Source organism: Meles meles, chromosome 1 (genome assembly GCF_922984935.1).
Source record: "Meles meles chromosome 1, mMelMel3.1 paternal haplotype, whole genome shotgun sequence".
Taxonomy (NCBI): domain Eukaryota; kingdom Metazoa; phylum Chordata; class Mammalia; order Carnivora; family Mustelidae; genus Meles; species Meles meles.
In genome coordinates this window covers 207,959,078-207,979,377 of record NC_060066.1, presented here as the reverse complement: position 1 = coordinate 207,979,377, position 20,300 = coordinate 207,959,078, and the positions used below count along the sequence as shown (strand labels likewise).

General features: G+C 56.8%; 1 protein-coding gene across 1 annotated transcript in view; it reads right to left on the bottom strand.

Annotated features, from left to right (window-relative positions):
- DHRS3 (dehydrogenase/reductase 3) overlaps positions 1–18,718 on the bottom strand; it is a 37,953-nt gene extending 19,235 nt beyond the window's left edge. The window contains exon 1 of the mRNA XM_046007002.1: positions 17,530–18,718. Within this exon, the coding sequence (XP_045862958.1) occupies positions 17,530–17,724 (195 nt within the window). The 5' untranslated portion in view covers positions 17,725–18,718. The remainder of the gene's footprint in view (positions 1–17,529) is intronic.
- Positions 18,719–20,300: the final 1,582 nt, after the last annotated feature.

The window sequence follows — 20,300 nt, the reverse complement described above, 5'->3', positions numbered from 1 at the left end:
TGGGGGAGGTCCAGGGGCAGAGCTGAGTGGGACACCCGAATTTGGGAACTGTAGCTGGGAAGGGTGTGGGGGGCTGTGAATTCTATTCCCAGTGAGAACCGAAGTCCTTCTGAGGGTCGTGACCAGAAGGAAGACAGCCTCTGACTTGGATTTCAGAAGCAGTTCTTACTGCTGGACCGGCGTTTGGAATGCGGGTGGGACCAGAGCAGTGGAGGGGGGTGGGTGTCAGGAGCTGCTGTCCACAGGCAGACAAGAGATGAGATGAATGAGCCCCCCCCCCCATGCTGGGACAGTTGGGGAGAGCTGGTGGAAGAGGAGGGGGATGGGACTGGACTGCCAGAAGAGGGGTTCCAAGAGGCCCCCAGAGGGTTAGGCCTAAGCAAATGGAAGAACGGTTGTCATTCCCCAAGCCCCCGAGCCTCCCTCTCCAGGAAAGGTCGGCTTTGGCAAGTCCCAGGCATGCAGGGAGAGCAAGATCCCGACTCCCATTCCCGGTCCCTTCCACTTGGAGAACACTCCGGGAAGCAAAGTGCGGGGGAGGGGCGGCGGAGAGTGAGGGAGCGGTTCCAGGTGGCAAGGGCAGCCTCCCCAGGAAGAGGGTGCCTGGATGCCAGCCAGGCCGGCCGGCGACCCACCTAGCGCGCCGCTGGTAAACACACCAGTTTCCAATAACAAAGCGTAAGGAGCCGCCAGCCCGCTCTACGCGCGGGGAGGCAAGTCTGCCTCACATGATGGGGCGAGGGGGGTGGCAGGAGGGGGCGGCAGGAGGAGCCGCGGGCGAAACCTCAACGGGTCTGGCAGGAGGCTCCAGGAAGTCTTTCTGAAAGTGGGCCCGGGGGCGGGCGTCGGGTGGGGGCCCGCGGGGGTCCCGGGAGGGGGTGGGACGGGGCTGGGCCGGAGTCCTGGGTGGGGATTGGGCCGGGATCCGATTTGGCCGGTGGAAAAGGAAGGGAAAGGGTAGGGGAGAGGAGTGGGAGTAGATGGGGGGGGGCGGGGCTGTGGTCCCGGAGGTGAGGAGGGTGAGGAGTTGTGGAGGGGCGTCTGGGAGGTGTCCAGAGCGCGGCTGGGGTAGGGTTTGAGATGGGGGGACCAGGATGGGCTGTGTTGGGGTGCGGGGGCGGGGATGGGGAGAGGGTAGGGGAGGGGGGCCAGGTTGGGGATAGGGGTGGGGAGGGCCGGGATGGGGTGCGGATCGGGGTACTGATGGGGAGCAGGGCCAGCTTGGGGACGGGGACGGGGACGGGGTGGGGGGGGATTTGCGGAGGATGCCGGGCTGGGGATAGGGGTTGGGGCTTGGGGGAAGCGGGGTGGGGGGAGGCGGGGAGGAGGCCGGCTTGGGGTCGGGGCAGGGGCGGGGGTGGACGGGGTCCCCCTCCAGCCGCAGGGACCGCCCACGCTTCCTCCCCGCGGCCCAGCGGTAAACAAACCCCTGACGTCAGGGGCGCCGCCGCTGGCCCCAGGCTGAACCCGGAGCTGTAAATGAGATGCGCGGTGCCAGCAGCCTCCAGGCCGCTAGGCCTGCGCGCCACACACGCTCGTCCGCGCCGGCCTGAGGTTACCCCAGCTGCACAAACGCCACCAGACATTGCAACACGCAGCCAGTCTGCTGGCCGCGGCGTGAACCCTCCGCCGCCCCCCCACCCAGGCAGGCACCGGCCCAGCTGGAGCGCAGCCTCCCTCCTCCGGAGGAGCATCCCTGGGGGCTGGCAGCTTCCACCCAGCTGGGGTCAGCCTCTCTGCTGGGGACCCCATCCCCTGCCTCCTGGGGGGGAGCCTCCAGCCCCGAGGGCTGGGCCTCTGGGGTCAGCTTTGGGTTTTCTGTCCGACAGATTGGGGGAAATGCCTGCCTTGGTGCACTGCCTTCTGGGAAGCTCATCCCTCTTGAAGGAAGCAGAAGTGCTGGGGGGCTGAGGCCCTTCCTCCGGGTGTCAGCAGATGCCAGCGGGTCCCATGGCTGCCCCCCAGCCACTCCCCACCTCCCCTATGAGCAGAGGACCGCCGTGGATCCCAGGGAGCTCCCAGAACAACCCTGGACGGCTTGCCCTTGGCAGCGCCAGGTGTCCGAACTGCCATTGGGAATGGAAGGCAGTTTGACTGGGGCCGGCAGGCCGGCAGTGTGCTCTGGAGTCGATTTGCTGTGTGACTTTTGGATGAGTCACTTGGCATCTCTGGGCTCCACCATCTCCCTCTGGGGGAAGCGGGGAGAATCGAAACTGGCCTCCCTGTGCTGGGGTGGAAAGGTCAAAAGTTCAAGAAGCCCTCATCAGGCTGACGCAGAGCCTGACCCAGAACTTGGAGCCACCCAGAGCCACTGAGGCAGGGCCTTTCCTCACCCACCTACCAGACTTGCCTTCTGGGTTTACTGGGAGTGGTGGTGGCTGTGGGGATAGACGGTTCCCCCAGGCCCAAGGAACCCCCACACTGGCTCCCCTACTCGGACCCCACTAATTCCAGTCCTTGTGGGGCTTGGGGGAAGCTAGAAATGACCGCAGATGTTTAAGAAGGACCCCAGGAACGCAGCAAGGCACAGCTTAACAGCAGCTTCCCCATCACTGAAGCTAATATTTCAACCTCTCCCTCACATCACCCTGTTTTATGGCCTTGACAGCATTTTGTCACTGTCTGAAATTTTAAGTTAGTTCTTTGCTCCCCAACACACACATTCTAGAATGTAGGTTCTCAGGATGAATTCCCAGCACCTGGCGCGGTCATCAGGTGCCTGCAAGTATGTGAATGAATGAATGAATGAATGAAATAAATCATGGCTATCACGAGGACCGGCCACATCATTTGTGGCGCCCCACGCAAAATATAAACGCAGGGCCCCCTAGTTCAAAAATTATTGGGAATTACAAGACAGCAACAGCAGGAATTTCAGAACAGGACCCTCCTGAGTGTGGGGCCCTGAATGCTGGCGCGGGTGCCACACCCACCCAGGAAGCCGGCCAGGGCCATTCCAGAGAGGGTGCCCGATAGCAATACCCAGCGGTACTCAATGCCAAATCACTCCTCACCCAACTCCTCAGCCTCAGTTTCCAAATCCAAAATCTCCAAAGTCTGGTTTTTGTTTTGTTTTGTTTTTTCCTTTTAATTGCATGCATTTAAGCATGTCCTCAAGGGGCTGCAGACCCCAGCTATGGGCCCATCTTACAAATGGGCCACTGAGGTCCTGGAAATGTCAAGGGCCTGGCCAGGAGTGGCAGAGCTGGGAGACCAATCCTGGCAAGGCTTCTGGGAGCTACCGGTGGAGATGAGAATATGGCTGTTGTTTTGGAAAAGAAAAGGCAGATTTTTTTCACTGGGGTATCTCTTTCGGCATCCCCTTCCCTCCGAACCAGACATTGGAGGTCCCTGAGCTCCTGTGCCCAACAGCACACAGCTGCTGTCCCAGGAAAATCTCCAGCTAATTAAGCATTATTTATGGACCGGCCTCCTGAGGACAAGCTTTAAGTTACTTGCAAGCTATGCCAAGGTAACTATCAATCCTACAAGCTATTAATTAGAAATTGGTTTAATCTCTGCAGGACGAAGGTCAAACGCCGTGGAGTTGACCCTTGTGGCTGGCTGGCATCGTGCTATCAGGTGGCGGATCTGGGCCGGAGGGCTCTGGGGGACTCGGGGAAGCGGAGCAGCGGACACCGCAGCGGGAATCGGCCTGGCCCAGGATGCTGGGAGCAAACTTGCGTGGGCCTCACGCGGCCCAGGAAGCTGGGCAGAGGGGTTTCCCCGCAGCACTGAGCCCTGCACAAAGTGGAGAATTCTGCCGGAAAACCAGCCTCCCCTCACCTTCCAGGAACCCAGTCTGGTCCTGCACTGTGTAAATATCCTTCTGTGACTCCCTAGTGCTCTCCCCGTAAGTCCCAACCACGCGGCACCACGGTCACCAAAGTCCATGAGGGGTTCTGCGATCTCCACCTCCCCAGGGAGCTCCCCCACCCCACCCCGGCCTGGGCACCACCAGCCTTCCTTCTCCAGAAGCCAGATCGCCTGGCCTCCAATCCCATGACCAGGGGAGCTGTGTGACATGAGGCGAGGACTTAGCCTCCCTGAGCCTGAGTTTTCTCATTCCAAAAATGGGACAGGAATAGTTCCCACCTCATAGGGTTGCTCTGAGGAGCAGACGAGATTGTCCCTCTCAGTCACTTCGAGTACAGGAAGAATTGTACCGACAGCAAAGTCAGTCGGCTTGGCAAGCCCTCCCCTGTGCCCATCGCTGGCTCCCACCGTGGTTTGCCCATGCAAACACGCATCACACCTATGGTCCCTGAGGGCCCCTGGTCCATTTCCCCAGCTACACTGAGGCTGGGACCCAGAACCATGTTTTTTCCTTGTCATGCCCTCCTGACCCCTGGGACGTAGGACAGTCCCCTGCATATGTCCTTCCCTCTTATCAAATCTGCCCCCAGTGGAAGCCTTCTGGGTTGACCACCCAGCGAAAAGAGTCGATAAAAGTCCCCTGTTTCTGTTTTGCTCTCCAAGGGCACACCTTACACAACAGACTGCCCCAGTCACAATCCCAGCCCCTTTGTGGCGGGAACTGTGACATCTTCCATCCCTGGTGACTCTGGGGGGCCCTTGGAACAGATCTTTGTACTCAGCAGGTGTTCTGGGCGGGGCCAACCAGCATTTTCAGGCCACTGCCAAGCATACAGGACCAACTCTGGGAGTCCTCCCAATGGCCCCCAGGGGAGAGAGGTTGGGATCACCTCTGTCACTTTGTGGGTGAGAAAGCTTCCCCAGGACACCTGGTCCTAACCCCCAGAATTTGTGAATGTGTTACTTTCCGTGGGAAAGGAGGATCAGGGTTGCAGATGGAATTAAATTTGCTAATCAACCCACTTTGAAATAGAAAGATTATCCCGGATTATCCAGGCGGGCCCAGTAAAATCACAAGGGGCCTTCAACCTGGACTAGGGGGACAGCAGAGGGGAGTAAAGGGAGGATGTAAGCAGGGAAAGCCTGGCCGTGAAGATGGAGGAAGGGGCCATGAGCCAAGGGACACAGGGGACTCTGGAAGGCGAAAGGGCAAGGATAAAGATCGTCCCCTAGAGCCTCCGGGAGGAATACAACCGGACACCTTGACTTCAGCCCAGTGCGACCCGGGTCGGACTTCTGACCTCCAGAGCAGGAAGAGCATAAATGCTTGCGTTTCAAGCCACGGAGGGGGCGGCAGGGTTAGAGCCCGCACCGGAAGCCCCGGCACAGAGGCTGAGGGACTTGACCAAGGCCAAGGGCCAGAGGGGCTGTGTTTGAAACTCCATCTGTCCACCGCGGTGGGCGCCCGGTAGGCTCCGTCCATTAAGTGTCCGGCTCAGGTCTTGATCTCAGGGTCATGAGATCATGAGATCGTGAGATCGAGCCTTGCACTGGGCTCCATGCTCAGCAAGGGGTCTGCTCGTCCTCCTTTCCTGTCCCCAGGCCTGCCCTCCCCCCAGTGTGCGGGCTCGCTCGCTTTCTAATAAATAAATTTTTTAAAAAATAAAATAAAAAAGAACAGTCCTAAAGAAATGCTTTCATAGAGAGCAGGGGAAGGTCGGAGTGAATAGTCCAACACTATCGTGAGCCTTACCGCCGTGACCAGCGCACCAAGTGATTCTGTGCTCAGGACTTTCTCTACATTGTCCCACCGAGTCCTCATTTTGCAGATGAGGAGACTGAGGCTCAGACGGGACTCGAAGCTTGCCCGGGGTCCCTCGGCCATGTAAGCGGAAGAGCCAATGTAAGACGTTTGGTGCGTTGGTTTTCGAGCTTAGAATCTGAACGACTTTTTCTACTGGCTGCGGCAGCTAGAACAAATGGACGCGGGTGTGCGTGCAAACACACGCACACACGCCCCTCCCAACACACAGGCTCGAGAGGTGCCCCCCCCACAGGACGATGGTTCTGCCAGGCCAGGGGGTGCTTGGGGTCCCTCCCCCTCAGCTGGCTCCGCGGGCCTGGAGGAGCCACTCTGCTGCCTGGGGAGGTGGATGGGACTCCCCCTGTGCCAAGTGAGAAGCAAGGACTGGGGGGGCGGGGCCGAGGGAGGCCTGACATCATGTGGGCGTGCCTGGCAGGACTGCCTGCCCGCAGGAAGGTCGCACTGCCCTTTGTGGTCACGCCGGCCAGCTCCCCTTGCTGACCTGCCTGCGAGGGTCAGAGCGGGCTGAGCGGGCTGGCTGAGCTCTCAGAGGACCCTGGTCCTGGGAGTTCATTATCTCTAGGACCCCAGAGACTCTTCTTCCCGCCCTAGAAGGACGCAGTACAGGCTCCCTTCGGCTCACCTGCCCGTAGCCAGAAAGGAGGGAGAACTGACTCCTCACCCCCAGGAAGACACCACCGAGAACAGTGACCCGGCAAAGGAGCTTGAGTTCCTTTCCTATCAGGGTGGCTGGAAGCTTCTAGAGAAGGTCACCAAGAAGGTCTGTTGACAACCTGCTAGACCCTCTTGACTGGCTGCTCATTTTCCCTCTTTGTGAACTACACCCTCTCTGAGGGCAAGGAGGTTTCAGCTCAACCCTGAAAGAACCATTTTGTCCTTTTAGCTCCTGAGTGTCAGGTAAGTGACCTGATAATGTCTGCAGGACCAGACTTGGGAGGACTGGCTAACAGGTGGGCCTGGATCTCCTGGAAGTTTCCACTTGAGATGACTAAAAGCTGGACTGGTCCTTCCCCAGAGAGTCCCGGACATCTGCTCCCAAAGCCCTTGCTCCTGGTGACAGCACTCTCACTGTCCCCACGGCAGCCCACCTCCCCACTCTCAAACGCTGTGACTTGGCTGGGACTGGTCCACCCCTGACTCAGAGACAGGCCTGTGACCCATCGCTGGTGTCTGCTTCAGGCGCAACCCTGTCACAGCCAGGGAGACTCAAGTCCCCTTCTGGAGTTGCTGAGCAGACGATACAGGTCTGTCCCCTGGACTGGGAGCTGGGGCGGGTGGGGGGTGGGTTGGTATTTAAGGCAGCAAGGGGCAGATGTGAGCAGCCCCGTCGCAGAGGAGGCTTGGCTGAAGAGAGACCGAACCCTGACATCGCTGTTTGAGCCCCTGAAGCCATGCCCGGAGGTAGACCTGCCCACGGACCTTTTGGTCACAAGAGTCTAAACCCGTCTGAAGGGCACCTCCAGACCCGCCATCAGGAAAGCTGTGGTTCCTGTGGTTTGACTCATTTAGACTGTCTCACTACCAAAGGCACCGGCACAGAGTCGGCTAGACACTGTCCACAGGACCCGTTCTGTTCCATGCAGGATTGGCCGAAGAGACACCAACACTCAGTGATTCGAGAGGACACCCTGGGTCGCTTACTAGATGAGTGATCGCCGTTACTAACCACCAGAGTCCTGACCAGCAGAGAGAGAGAGGATGGGAACAGCACCAAGGCTGGACCTCCCTGTGGGGAGTGAATGACTTTATGACCTCCACAGCGCTCAGAACGGGCCTGGGCCCAGCACGTCCTCAGTCGACACAGGCTCTCAGGAGTAGCACGGGTGGGTCAGGCCTTCGCTCAGGGAACCCCCGTTTATTAGGCGCCTACCCTGTGTCGGATACTGTGCCCGGCTGCTGAGGGGCCCTGGCGAGTAAGAAGGCCTGTCCCCTGCTCCCAGGGCCTCTCCTGGTCTTTCGGAGAAGACCCGTGGCCACAAGCAGCTGCAAAGGGGGCCGAGTTGCCATGGTAACCTGTGACTTTGGCCTCACCACCGCCCACCCCCGGCCATTTGAGCTACTTGGATGCAGAGGGGAAAATGACTGCTGTACCCACGGAGGGGAAGCCGGCAGGTTTGCAGGGGAGTGGGCAGCGAGGAGCAGGGCAGAGGCCCAGCCCTTGGTCAGCCTCTACTCTTCAGCCACAAAAGGGCCCGCATTGGGCCACTCCTGCCCAAGAGGAAAGGGACGGCCATCACCAAGCATCTCAACAGGACTGGAGGCCTCAAGGAGGAGAGAAAACACCAGGTTTTAAGCCCTCCCTGTGGGAAGAGAGATCCCCTCCCACTGTCTCTAAAAAAAGGTCACGAGCTGAAGTCACTGAGGGTTTCTGCGGCTTGGGCAGAGGGACCGCCTTCCTGGGGAGTCAGAACCAGCACGGATCCGACCAGCACGTTCTTTGCCTTTTGCCCCCCAACCCCCACCTCGTGCCCAGCAGAGCACCTGGTACACCAAGCAAAAGGTAAAGAGCTATGGTTGGGGAGTGTCCACTGTACCCCCCGCACTGCCCCTGACTCCCCACTCCGTCTGTCTCCCTCCGTCCGTCTCCCGCTCCCATTTCCTGCAAATGATGGACTGGGAGTCACACATGTTCCTCGCACATGTTACTTCACGGAATCTTCACAGCCTTGTTCCTCAGATGAGGGAACTGAAGCCCAGAGACATACAGTCCCTTGTCTGAGGTCACACAGCAGTTTGCTGGGAGGCCCCCTACGTATTTATGGGATTGGATTTAGGCACGAGTGCTGCGGCCAGTGGGCTGGCCTGCGCCTCTCAAAACACCGTAGCCGCTGTGACATGGCTGGGACGCGGCCCGTGGATCAGCTCTGGGGCTGGGGTGGCCAAATCACATGACTTCAGGGCCGGAGGCTGAATTTGGGAGGCCATCTCAGTCCTGGTTGAGAAATTAGGGTTTTTTGTTGTTTTTTTTTTTAAGATTTTGTTTATTTGAGAGAGAGAGAGAGAGAGAGCACGAGAGGGGGGAGGGTCAGAGGGAGAAGCAGGCTCCCCACCAAGCAGGGAGCCCGATGCGGGGCTCAATCCCTGGACCCTGGGATCATGACCTGAGCTGAAGGCAGACGCTTAAAGACTGATCCACCCAGGCACCCCAGTGAATAAAATCTTAAAAAAAAAAAAAAAGACCCGAAGATTGATGACCCAATGAAGACCAACCAGAGAGATGGGCACATCCCGAGCGTTTCCTAGAACAGCTATTTTTAAACTCTATTTTTTTCTTTAAAGTAATGGCATTCTTTCAAAATGCACACAAGAATTTTACATGGAATTCAAAAGTATTAAACAGAACGACGTGAAGCTGATCTAGTTAAGTGGTGGTGGGGGGCGCCTCTGAACCCTATTTTTCACACCTTCCTACCTTCTTGAAACCCCTCGGATGCTCTGGAACTCAGTCTGAAAACTGGGTCCTAGAGCCTTAAATAGTATTGGGGTCTGCCTTGGGGGCTGCGGGGCCCAGAGGGGCCAGAGGCCTGTAGAATGAGGCCTACAGATAGGACACAGTGATCTATAAACACTTCCCCAGGAGTATGTTTCAAATGTGGACAAAGTAATCATATCACTCATGATCAGAATGCTTTTCCAGCCGCTTCCCTGAAAGGCCACTGAAAAGGGAATTCAAGGTTGCGTTCCCCAAAGCCGGGGATGGCCAACCGAATCAGAACGGCTTGGGCCGGGTGGCCCGTTTCAGGTGACCAGTGTTGGCATTAAGCCAGCAGGCCACAAATCTGTGCTGTCCCCCGGGCTTGGCTCTGGCTTCTGAGTCACAGGACCCCAGAGGGGCCCCTGCCTGTGCTGTGAGCTCTAGTCCTCCACTGGAATCCAAGCCCGAGGGACTTAGATGGACTTTGATTAGATCTAGCACCAAATTTCTTAACCTGTGGCTGGGATAGGCATCAGGGACATCCAAAGACCCCATAGAAGTTTAAAAACATATGTTGTGTGTTCTTCTTAGGAGGGGGGTTATACCTTCTTCAGGTCCTCAAAGGGGTCTACAAACAGCAAAAGATGAAGACTGACTACAACTGCCTCAGTTGTCACTTCCTTCAAGAAGTCTTCTGAGATTTCCCCTAACGCAGTGATTGTTCCCTTCACCGTACTATCAAAGCTCTGGGGCACTCGGGAGGATCCAGCTGGGTGGCCTCGGGATTAACTGGAAGCTTCTGGCACTCACTCTTCCTGCAAGGCTGGCCCCTTGCATATCTGAGGTGTTCCCCCATGAATGAAGTTCAACCGTGTTGCTGATTGTTTAAAGCAAACTCTGATAACCACAGACTCCCCTAACCCTTTGGCAAGCATCCCGTTCTTTGTATGCAAATACGGTTACTCGTGCTTAAAAACTATTTCTGTAAAGGGGACGTGAACTCTATCCTACGCCCATCCTGCTGACTCCAGTACAGCTTACCAGTCCTCTGTCCAGTCCCCTGAAAAGCCCAGCAGAGGAATGACAGAACCTCTGAAGGCCACTGGGGAGGTCAGGTGGAGAAGGGCTGTCCTCTTTTGAGCCTTGGCTGATGGGGCTGGTATCCTCTCCATCTGCCCCTGCCTGGGCCACTGTCCTCCCTGAGGTCACTCTGCCAATAATGATGCATGAACCCTAAAGGGTGGAAGGGACCCAGGGGGTCGCCCAGAACCTAACCTCCTCCCCAGTGCAGAAATTCTCAGCATACTCACTTAAAGAGCAGCCTGCTGGGTTGCAGAAAGTTCCAGACGGCAAGCAGGTGTTGCTGGGGTGGGAGCCCCATCTCCAGCCCCGAGCCCTCCCCACGGCCTGGCGCGGCTCACCATCCCACCTGGACCAGGACCCTGAACTCAGCCCCCACGGATCTGCCACCCAACCTAAGCCATGGCTTCTCATCCTTGTCATCCTGACACTGCTTCCTGGACACCCTCCAGCTGCTCAAGGACCCTCTCGAAGTGTTGACCAATACTGACCACAGTTCTCCAGAAGCCCTTCCACCAAGTGGAACAGAAAAGTGTCTCCTTCACTCTGGGCACCAATACATTTGCTTTTATTTTATTTTATTTTATTTTTGCAGGGGTGGGGGGAGTTAATCTTTATTACCATTAAAGTCATCTTGCTGGGGCTGGCTTATCTTTCCAAAGCATCAGGGGCTCTGGCAACCTGGAGACAGTTGTCCCATCAGCCCAGAGTGCCACCAGGAGAGAACCTCGTTTATGTGCTTCTCTGCGCCAGCTCCCAGGTCTAGCTTGCTGAATCGGTGAACCAGTCTGACAGAGTCACCATCACCTGAGGTCACCCTCAGGCTGGTCAGCATTCTTTGCCGGAGGCTTCGGCATGAACAGATCAGGACCTGGAGGAGAGCAAGTCTCCCCAGCAGACTCCGAGGCCCGGGTCCCAGATGACTCCCACCCACCCCACGGAGGGGCACTCCGGCCCAGATCCCCCTTCGGGCCGATTCACTTCCCTTTGTCTGGAGAGAGGGGAAGACATCACCAGCATCTTCCAAATCCCTGAGCTCGGGAAGGCTCTCAGAAGAAGGCAGGGCAAGTCTGGTGTGATGTTCTCAGAGGGGGCTGTGGAATTCTGCACTGGCCTCCTAACAGCCAGTCCCCCCGCCCCTGGCCTGACAACGCCTCCCTTGCTCCCGGCAGCCCATGATCCTGCTATGGCTTGGGTTAGATCCCTCACTCTCTGCTCAAAACACTCCAGGTGCTCCCAGCTTCCCTCAGCCAGAGCCAAAGTGAGTCCATGAGATTGTTGATTCCCACCTGCCCGCCCTGCTCCCCACCCCCCAGCTCCCCCCTACTGGCCTTGCCCTGCACCATCCCCTCCCCCACACTGCACCCCTGCCCTGCCTGTAATGCTGCTATTAGCTCCTTCCCCCCCCCATGTCCTCTCCGTCTGCTTTGCCTCTTCCGTTTTCGCCTTAGCACTTAATAGACCCAATGTGCTCTTTTATGTCTCTTGTTTATTATCTGTCTGTCCCCCTCACTAAACTCTCTGCTGTTTACATGGCTGGGGATTTTTGTCTGCTTGGCTCATTACTGTATCGCCAGTGCGGTATGGGGACAGAAGGGGCCGCCCGTTTGTTGAGTGAATCAAGGAGTGAATGGATGAACGAATGAATGAGTTCCCGCCCACCATTCATTTGCGAGCCAGGTCTGGTATTTGGCCTCTCTTTTTGGGAATCCAGAGTCTTCTTTTTTGTTGGCGCTCAAATCCCTCCTGCGGTTGTCTGACCGTGGACATGTGTCCATCTGAGAATGCTGGTGTCTAAACAGATTCTCTTCTCTCCTTTTCATTTGGCTTTAACTTTTCCTGACCTTCACGGGTCATCTGAATAATATGTTTCAAATGTTTCCTTTCAAATATCTTATATACTTGATGTATTTTTAGACTGTGTCTTTTGAAGGCAACAACAAGGCGAGCCTCTTCTAATGTTCTAGGTGCGGTCACGCTTTTGCCCAAGGATAAAGGAGAATATGTTGGGTCTGGAATCATTCCTGCATCGATGCCCAGAACACTGTGGGATTCTGATGGGGGCGGCAGGTTGGGACAAAGTCCTTCTGGGACAAGTTGCAGTGACTGTTGACACCCAGAGAGCTTTCCCAGGTAGAAAGAGACGGCCAAGGGCTACCTTCTCCTAAATCTGGCTGAGATCATTTCTCAGTGATGACCTTGACAATTAACAAGCTGGAAATGAGGCAGGGAAAGTAACCATTAGGATAGAGAGATCAGAGGGGTCCATTCAGCGATCAGAGCCAGAGGCTCTGAGAAGCTTGACGCCCAGGAGAGCCTGGAGTGTAAGCGAGAATTCACGGACAGGCTATAGACTGAATGTGAACTTGTGTAGTAAGCATGCTCTAAAGCCCCAACAGACAATTTGGTGACTTTAGGATAAAAGCTGGAAGTTCTCCTTGGTATGCTAGTTGGGGAATTGGGGCCCATCAATGCCCTGGAAGCTACAGGTTGAAAATATTATCTCCTATAAGAGTTGAAATAAACCCATGGCCGACAGCTGGCTGTCGGAGGCTGAGCAGTGGGAATGAGCCTCCCATCCACCGCAGGCACGTTTCCCAACATTGAGCTGCTGCTTTTTCTGTCAGTGGCATCTGAGTAGTAGCAAGAAAGGCTGAGAGCAGCAGGAAGAATCAGTCTTACCCTCCCAGCTCGGGGAGCTTGGTAATCCTGCTTTCCTGGGATGGCTAATCGTGCTGCGAGAACTTTAAGGCATGCCAGGATCTTAGGGGTCATTGTGGCCTCTCTCATTTTATAGGTGCGCTTCTTAGCTGCTGCCCAGAGAAGGTAGTTACTTTCCTAGGGTTGTAGCGGAGCTGGGTCTAGGGAACCCCACGGAAGCTGGGCCACAGCTGGTACGGATTCAGAGTTCTGGGCCTGGCTCCCCACGGGAAGTGGGTGGGGCAGTAAGAGGGAGGTGTTGGCCCATTCATAACATGCTCCAAGTGTAAGGCCCATTGTTTGAAACCCAAGGTCTTGATGCCCCAAGCTGAAACACTTTCCCTAGATGCTGCGGGTAGGACAGGTGGCCTACCTTCTTGCTTCAAGCCGCCATCCAATGGGAGCCTGTTCGTTTTCCCAGAAATTTCTAGCCGAGTCTGCGTTCAGGAAGAGGGCAGGGGAGATGGGCCATTGCCATCTCCCATAGCACGCCCTTTTTGGGGACCTCCGCACATCATTGTTTAATGAGCTATTTCGTGCTGGTGGCTCTGGGTCCCACAAGAATCCCTGTCTGGACCCCTGTCTGCTCTTCCTCCTTTTTCCTGTTCTCACCCGAACTGGCCTGACTCAGGGTCTGAGATGCCTCCCCAGCTCCCCATCCCATTCTACGATATCGTCCTTCTTTGCCTTCTGCCTCCCTTCCCTGATTCCAGGGGGGGCACATAGTCTTTGCTCAGGTGTTTCCTTGCACCTGGAGTGACCTTTTCACATCCCTGCGACTTGGAACTCTTGTCTCAAATGCCATCTTCATGAAGCCTTCTGCGAGCCTCTGTTAGAGATTAACATCTCCGCTGGGCTCCCACCGTGTAGTGTCCCTCCCCGCCCCCCATGAATGAGCAACTCAGGCCCATTTAGAACCTCTGACTGTCATTGGAAGTAGGGATATGGGAGATGTGATTAGTTAAGGTTCATTACTGATTGAGGCTTCATGACCCATTGCTGGTATCCTTATAAGGAGAGCGCAGAGCGCACAGAGTCGGACAGAGACAGTGATTAAGTCCCCATGAGGACGCAGAGACTGGAGAGGTCTCACCCCAAGCCAAGGAGCTCCAGGAGCCTCAACAACTAGAAGAAGCAAGGACGGAGTCTCCTGTCGGGTTCTTCAAGGGAGGGGGCCCTTCTAACACCTCGCTTTCAGATGTCCAGCCTTCATAACTCAGAGAGAGTGAATTCCTGCTGTAAATCATCAAGTGAGTGGTAATCTGTTAGGGCGGCCAGAAGAAACGAACACACGCTGTAATTTGCGCCTTGACCCTGAGCTCCCAGCCGTGTCTCTGGGTCTTTCTTCATCTTTGTTGTACCCACGCCCCGCCCCCCTCCAGGCCCAGCGCTGTGCCAAACGCCTGACAGACCCCTCAAGCAGGTTCGGTGAACTAGACGGTCATCGTGGCATCGATGGGCCTGGACCTGCCCCAGCGTCAGGAATGGGAAGGAGGTGGGACTTGCTGGATGGATGGGGCGGCACAGGATTCACAAATCGAGGTAAACGGCTATAGTTCCCAGCTCACTGCTTCAGGAACAAGACTCGCGATCCGCACATTGTAAACTCAGACCAGCCAAGCAGATGCAACTCCGAGCAAGCTCTCATCCTGCCTCCTGGAAATGAATGGGTCCCTGAGTCCGGGCTGTACCTGTCCTTTATGTTTGGACTGGGCCCTCATTGGTCGCCCCTGCCTCCACGGGCCTACAACCACAGTGCAGGACTTTCACCTAGCCCCTTGCCTCATACCGGAACAGAAGCTGGAACAGCCACTGCAAAAATGTCCAAACCAACAGTCCACTTCTCCTGCTCCTTGGGGCCCCTGCTAAAACCCAGTCAAAGTCAAAGACTTTGGAGGCGGTGCCAGCCGGCTAGCCAGCCAGGAGCCTTGAGGGGAAGAGGGGGTAGGCCCGAGCTCTGTGGATACTTTCTTGGGAGGAATTCCAGGGGAGCACAGAAAACAAAAATAAAAATATTATAGTGGGAATAACCAAGCAGGAGCCTTCCGCTTGGAGACGCCTAACCAGGGCTGGCCTCGCCTCAGTTTACCTCAATATGTTGTGGGTAAGGACAGATGTCTCCAACTTTCCAACTCCTGGAGCCTTTGTGACCCTTTAAGAAAAACACTCCTTTGGGTCACCTTTGCAGCCCAAGGCACACCCCCACCCAACAAATATTGCCAAAGATCATTATGGGGAACTGGGTTGTCGCTCTTTCCCAAGGTGAACTGACATCTCTTCTGGGTATGCCGTCTGCTGGCAGAGGCTCTGGCCTTCCTTACTTCTTTCCCTTTGGGGGACATCCCCCTCCAGATCCAAAGCCACCTAAGTCCAGGCTGGAAGGGTTCTCAGAATCAGCCTCTCCTTCTGACACAGGCAGGAGGACAGTGATCTGTGGTTCAGCAAGTTCACCTGTCTCACTAGCATCCCTGCAGGCTGTGGCGGGTACCACTCCACGACCACCCTGAAGCCCACAGTTTGCACAACGCGCTCAGCAGGCCCCCCATAAACTCCCCACTCCACAATATGGGGCCCTCTGTCCCCAAGCCCAATGGGCCCCCAAACACTCCAGGCTCAGGATCGTCCCAGGGCCCTCTCCACTGGCCCCAGACGGACTCAGGCAGATTCCAAATTCCCCACCGTGGCAGCAAGTGGAGGGCTCATTAAAAAGTAGCTTTAGTAATTGGTCAGACAGTTAAGAGTTATAGGGAGCGCTCTGGTTCATCCTGAGGGCTGATGACTAAACCCAGTATGAATGGCACTGAAGTTTCACAGGCCCCCATGGATCCCGTTTCTGGAGACCCGGTACCAATTTGAGACATATTTCTAAATGGCCCTGAGTTCATTCCCTGGAAGAGAATGTCCTTTCCAAGTCAGGAAGGACAGGGTTTCCAGTGCGTGAACTTGCAGGGTGTCCCTCGGCGCTATTTTACTAAGCCTCCCCACCCCCAGCCCTTGCCGCCGCCAATGGCATATACTTCTTTAATTTAGGATTGTTTATAGTCAGTCAAGTTTTTCCAGATTGACTAAGAGAGTTCTTCGTAAGCCTGCTGCAGCCAGTTACAAAAGCAGTAAAAGAGACCAGGACTTGGGCCAGCTGGACGAGTCAGAAGAAAGTTTCTGCGGGACGAAGACAGCTAAGGAATGACAATCACACGCGACTGTCCCCAAACCCACATACCCCTACAAGGACACCTCCAGATCCCCCTCCACAAAGGGCTTTGGGGAGCCCTCGGATGGGGCATCACCCCAAGGAAATGAAACTGCTGAGAACAACAACTACTTCTCCTTCCTCCGTGGGTGCAAGGGTTAAAAACACTTCCGAACGACTCTTCCAACTACAAGGTCAAGCAGCTGTCCAAACCACCCAAGGAGAAGCAGGAGCCAGGGACAGCCGACTCCGGGGCGAGCAAGGCCACCGCGGTCCCCCTCTCCCCCACGCTGGCCAGGCAGGGGAAGGGTTAATCGGTCATCGGCTTTGGCTGATAGTTCAGGCTCCAAAGTTCAGTCCCAGTCTGAGCCACCCCTGAGGAATTGTAAATCTCAGGGCAGTATTTAACAAAACAAAAGCAACCTGGAATTACAGGCAGGTTTGCTTTTCTACAGTACATATTTACTTAATCCCCTAGGTATGTGGCTCCCTGTCAGATCAGCTGGCTTCTCCTGCCCTTTCACCCGCAGCCGCCCCCCACCCCCCCCCCCACAGTTGAAGTTTCAAACTAATTCCCTGTTTTTGCTCTTCCTTCTCACAGGGCCGGCTGGAGACAGTCCTGCCTGCCAGCCTCCAATCTCTCTCTCCTTTGCTCTAGTCACCGGGTGAGTCAGCCTGGCTTGGGTCAGAGCTGGGTGACAGCCGGCTCACCCTCCCCACTCTCAGGCACCAGGTCTGGGAAAACCAGAGGAAGAGATGCTGTAACCACCAAAAAGCTAAAGGCAGCCCAGGGGCAGGAGGGCCCTACCCACAGTGCGGCCACCTCCTCTAATGGGGAGGAATCCCCTCTGGGGTGTATCTGGGGGGAGGGGGCAGGGTTGAAGGTGAGAACAAGGGCTCTTTATCAGCTGCTGGTTACCGCTGTCCCCCTCTTTCTAGATTTCCAAACACCTGGGCGTGGGAGTGCTTGTCAGGCCCGGCTAGACATCCAAGACCACTCCCCTTTCAAACCCAAACCGAGTATCCCCCCTCTTCGTGCCTCCAGAGCCGCAGCCGCCCAGGTTGGGGCTGGGAAGCGGGTTGCCAAGGAAAATACGAAGCCAGCTAGCAGGCGGCTCCCAGCTCTACCCAGGAGCGCACACACCCTGCACTCACCAGGGTGGTGGCAATGAGGGGAAGGCGACGGGGGGAAACACACCACCTTCCTTGGGGAGGGAGGAATGTGGAAAGTGGGTGGGTCTCCTCGGTTTCGGGGTAGGGGGTGAATGGTCAGCCAGCCCAAAAGGAGCGGAGCGGCTCCGGACCTGCCAAAAAAGACAGTCTGGTGCCCGGGAAATTTACAAGGTGAAACCGACTAGCTCAGCAGTCGCGGGTGGCGCCGAGAAGTAGGGTGGCCGGCGACTGTCCCGGGCGCGGGTTCCGGGCGCGGGTTCCGGCCGCGGCAGCAGGTGGGCGTCCCCCGCACCTTCAGCCCCCACCCCCCGGAGTCGCAGTGCCCCGTACCTTTCTGGCGCCGCGTTCTGCGAACTCGCGAGCGAGCTGGCGCCCGATGCCTCTCCCGCCTCCGGTGATGAGGACGTTCTCCCGCGACAGGTCCCGCAGCTTGGCGGGCAGCACCAGTCCGACGGCTGCTTTGGCCACCAGATAGATCATCTGCAGAGGGAACACCACCAACGCGCCCAGCCATTTCCACACCATCCTCCGCGCCGCGGAGCCGGGCAGGGGGGCGAAACTCCCCGGACCGAGCAAAACAGGAATTAAAAAAAAAAAAAGAAAGAAAAAGAAAACACCCCAAACAATAATAAATAAACTGAATGAAGGGGGGGGGGGAGGAGCGAGGCGTCCCACCTGGCCACTCTTGAAATCACCTCGTCCCAAATGCAAAACACCGGGTGAGAGGAAAAAAAAAAAAAAAAAAGAAAAGAAAGAAAAAAAGAAAAAGAAAAAGATAAATCCTCCTCGAGAGGAGAAAAAGCGTCTGAGAAGGTTGGGACAGTAAGAGGGCTGGAGGGGAAGCCGGAGGTGGAAAGTTCTAACAAGAAGTTTCTTGCCCCAGCAGCCGTTTCGGCTGGGGAATTCTCAGGTAATGTTTACAGGCTGACCGAGGAGTTTAGGCGGCGGGGGGGGGGGGGGGGGGGGAAGGCACCAACCACACGCGCGCACCCTGCTACAGTCCCGCGGTTTCAAAGTGCAAGATTTAAAAAAAAAAAAAAAGCCGTTTCCAAATTGTAGCGCCCCCCCCACCCCTTCTCCAGGGGGGGAAAAAAAAAAAGGCGGTGGGGGGGAGTGATTGGAGCTCCCAATTTCAGCCCGCGAAAGTCTCCCGACTCATTGCTATTCTTGGGCTCAGGAAATTGCTTAAACGCGATCTGATTGCCAGCAACGTGCAGGAGAAGTGGGGGGTCCGGGTGTCAGTTTCTTTACGTGCATGGCTCGCCCTCGCGCGCGCTCGCTCGCTCCGGCGCTCGCCCTCCCTCTCCCAGCAGAGGCCGGGAGTTGCCGCTCGACCCGGCTCCCTTTCTCTCCCTCGTTAGCATTTATTGCCTTCTTTTTGTCCTTTCCAACTTGGAGAGGGCCCGGGAGCGGAGCGCGTGTGGATCGGACGCCCTCGTCAGCGCCGCCTTATTCATTCGCTCCCCGGGCAGCCGCGGCGCGGAGCGAGAGGGCTGCCCTCTCCTCCACCCCCCAGCCCCCCCATTTTTTAATACCCCATTAAGTCTGATTGACAGTTAAAGTTGTTCCGAGGCTTCACTACCGTTCCTCTGAGTGGCTGCCGCGGCCTCCCCTCCCCCTGCGCAGTGCGGGGCGCGCGCGCGGGCGCGCACACGGGCTCGCTCCGACTCGCGCTCTCCCAGGCTGGCTCCCCTCTCTGCAAGCCGGGACATGCCGGCGGTGTCCCTGAGGGCTCGCAGCAGTAACTCGAACACGCTGGAACCGACTCCTGCGAACCGGCTCCCTCCCCGAGACCTTCCTCCCGGCCCGGGCCGCGGTCTCCCCTCCCCGAGCTGGGGGCGCCCGCGGGGCCAGGTGCCGGGTCCTGCGCGCGGGGCAGGCCCGGGGGAGCTCGCGCGCGCTTTGATCCAACCAGGTGGACCCGGGGTTATTTCAGGCTATTTGGTCAGCCCCTGCCTCCAGGTAGGACCAGGAAACCGCTCCCGCCCTTTGCCCAGACGCCTTCTGTCTTCGCTTAGGCTGCACTTTCTTAGTCTTGCCCGAGCCCTTCTCGTGGCTGGGGGCGGGGAACAGCTGGGGAGCCGGATTTTGCTTTGAGAGGCGGGGGTGAGGAGGGTTAAAGGAACCTCTGCCCCCAAGGTGCCAATAAAATCCCCATAAGATTAGCTGGGAGCATATTTATTGCTCATCTGGGGTAGAATTACCTTGACTGACAGCAATTTCTTTAATAACAAAAGCCTGTAAACAAGATGTCCTACACGGGAGCCCCCTGCGCTGGGCAGGCAGCGACTTCTGTCTTTGGGTCTCCTTGGGCTGCCCTAGCCTGGCACCCACCTTCTCACCTCCTGCCCTCTCCCCCGGGGAGAGCGTCTCCTCTGCTGCAGGGTGGGACCCTGCTATTTAGAGAGGTCTGTTGCAGGAAGTCTGGGAAGTGAGTCACACAAAAGCAGCTCCAGTTAGAAGTGCTGATGGGACTTGCCTCCCACTGCCCCTGACGGTCCCAGGCCAAGAGGCCGAGAGGATGAGCCAGGGAATCTACTCTGTAATCTGGGGCAGGAGTTCTCCAGCCAGGCTTGTTGGGGCGAGGAAGCCGGGCCTCACCCCCAGACCTTCTGATTCAGCAGGGCTGGGTGCCCTGGAATTAGTAGGTTGTTCAGTGCTCCACCTGGGAGCCCTGCCGAGGTGAGGTGCGGGTGAGGGAGTCACTGTCAGAAAAGCTGATCTGGGGGAGGGGGTGGCTGGGGATGACCTCCCGGCCCACCGCGCTCTAGTTCTGGGGAGAAGTTCTGCAGGCCAGGCGAGGATCTTCCTTCCAGGTGACTTGGGAAGTCACCCAAGTCACCCAAGAAGACCACTTGGGCTGCAAGAGTGGGGTTGCACAAGAGCTTTCAGAGAGAGCGTATCTTCGGACATTTAATCCTCCCACGGACCTTATAGAAGTAGCTCCATTTTCTGATTACCCAGCCAGAAACTAGAGGAAGGAGGGATTCAAACACCGACCTGCTTTCTCCCCCCACACTACCCCACTCGTGCACAAAGGGAGGAAGGTGGGGATGAGGCTCCCTCCCATCTCCATGCAGCCCCCCAAAAGTGCGACCGAA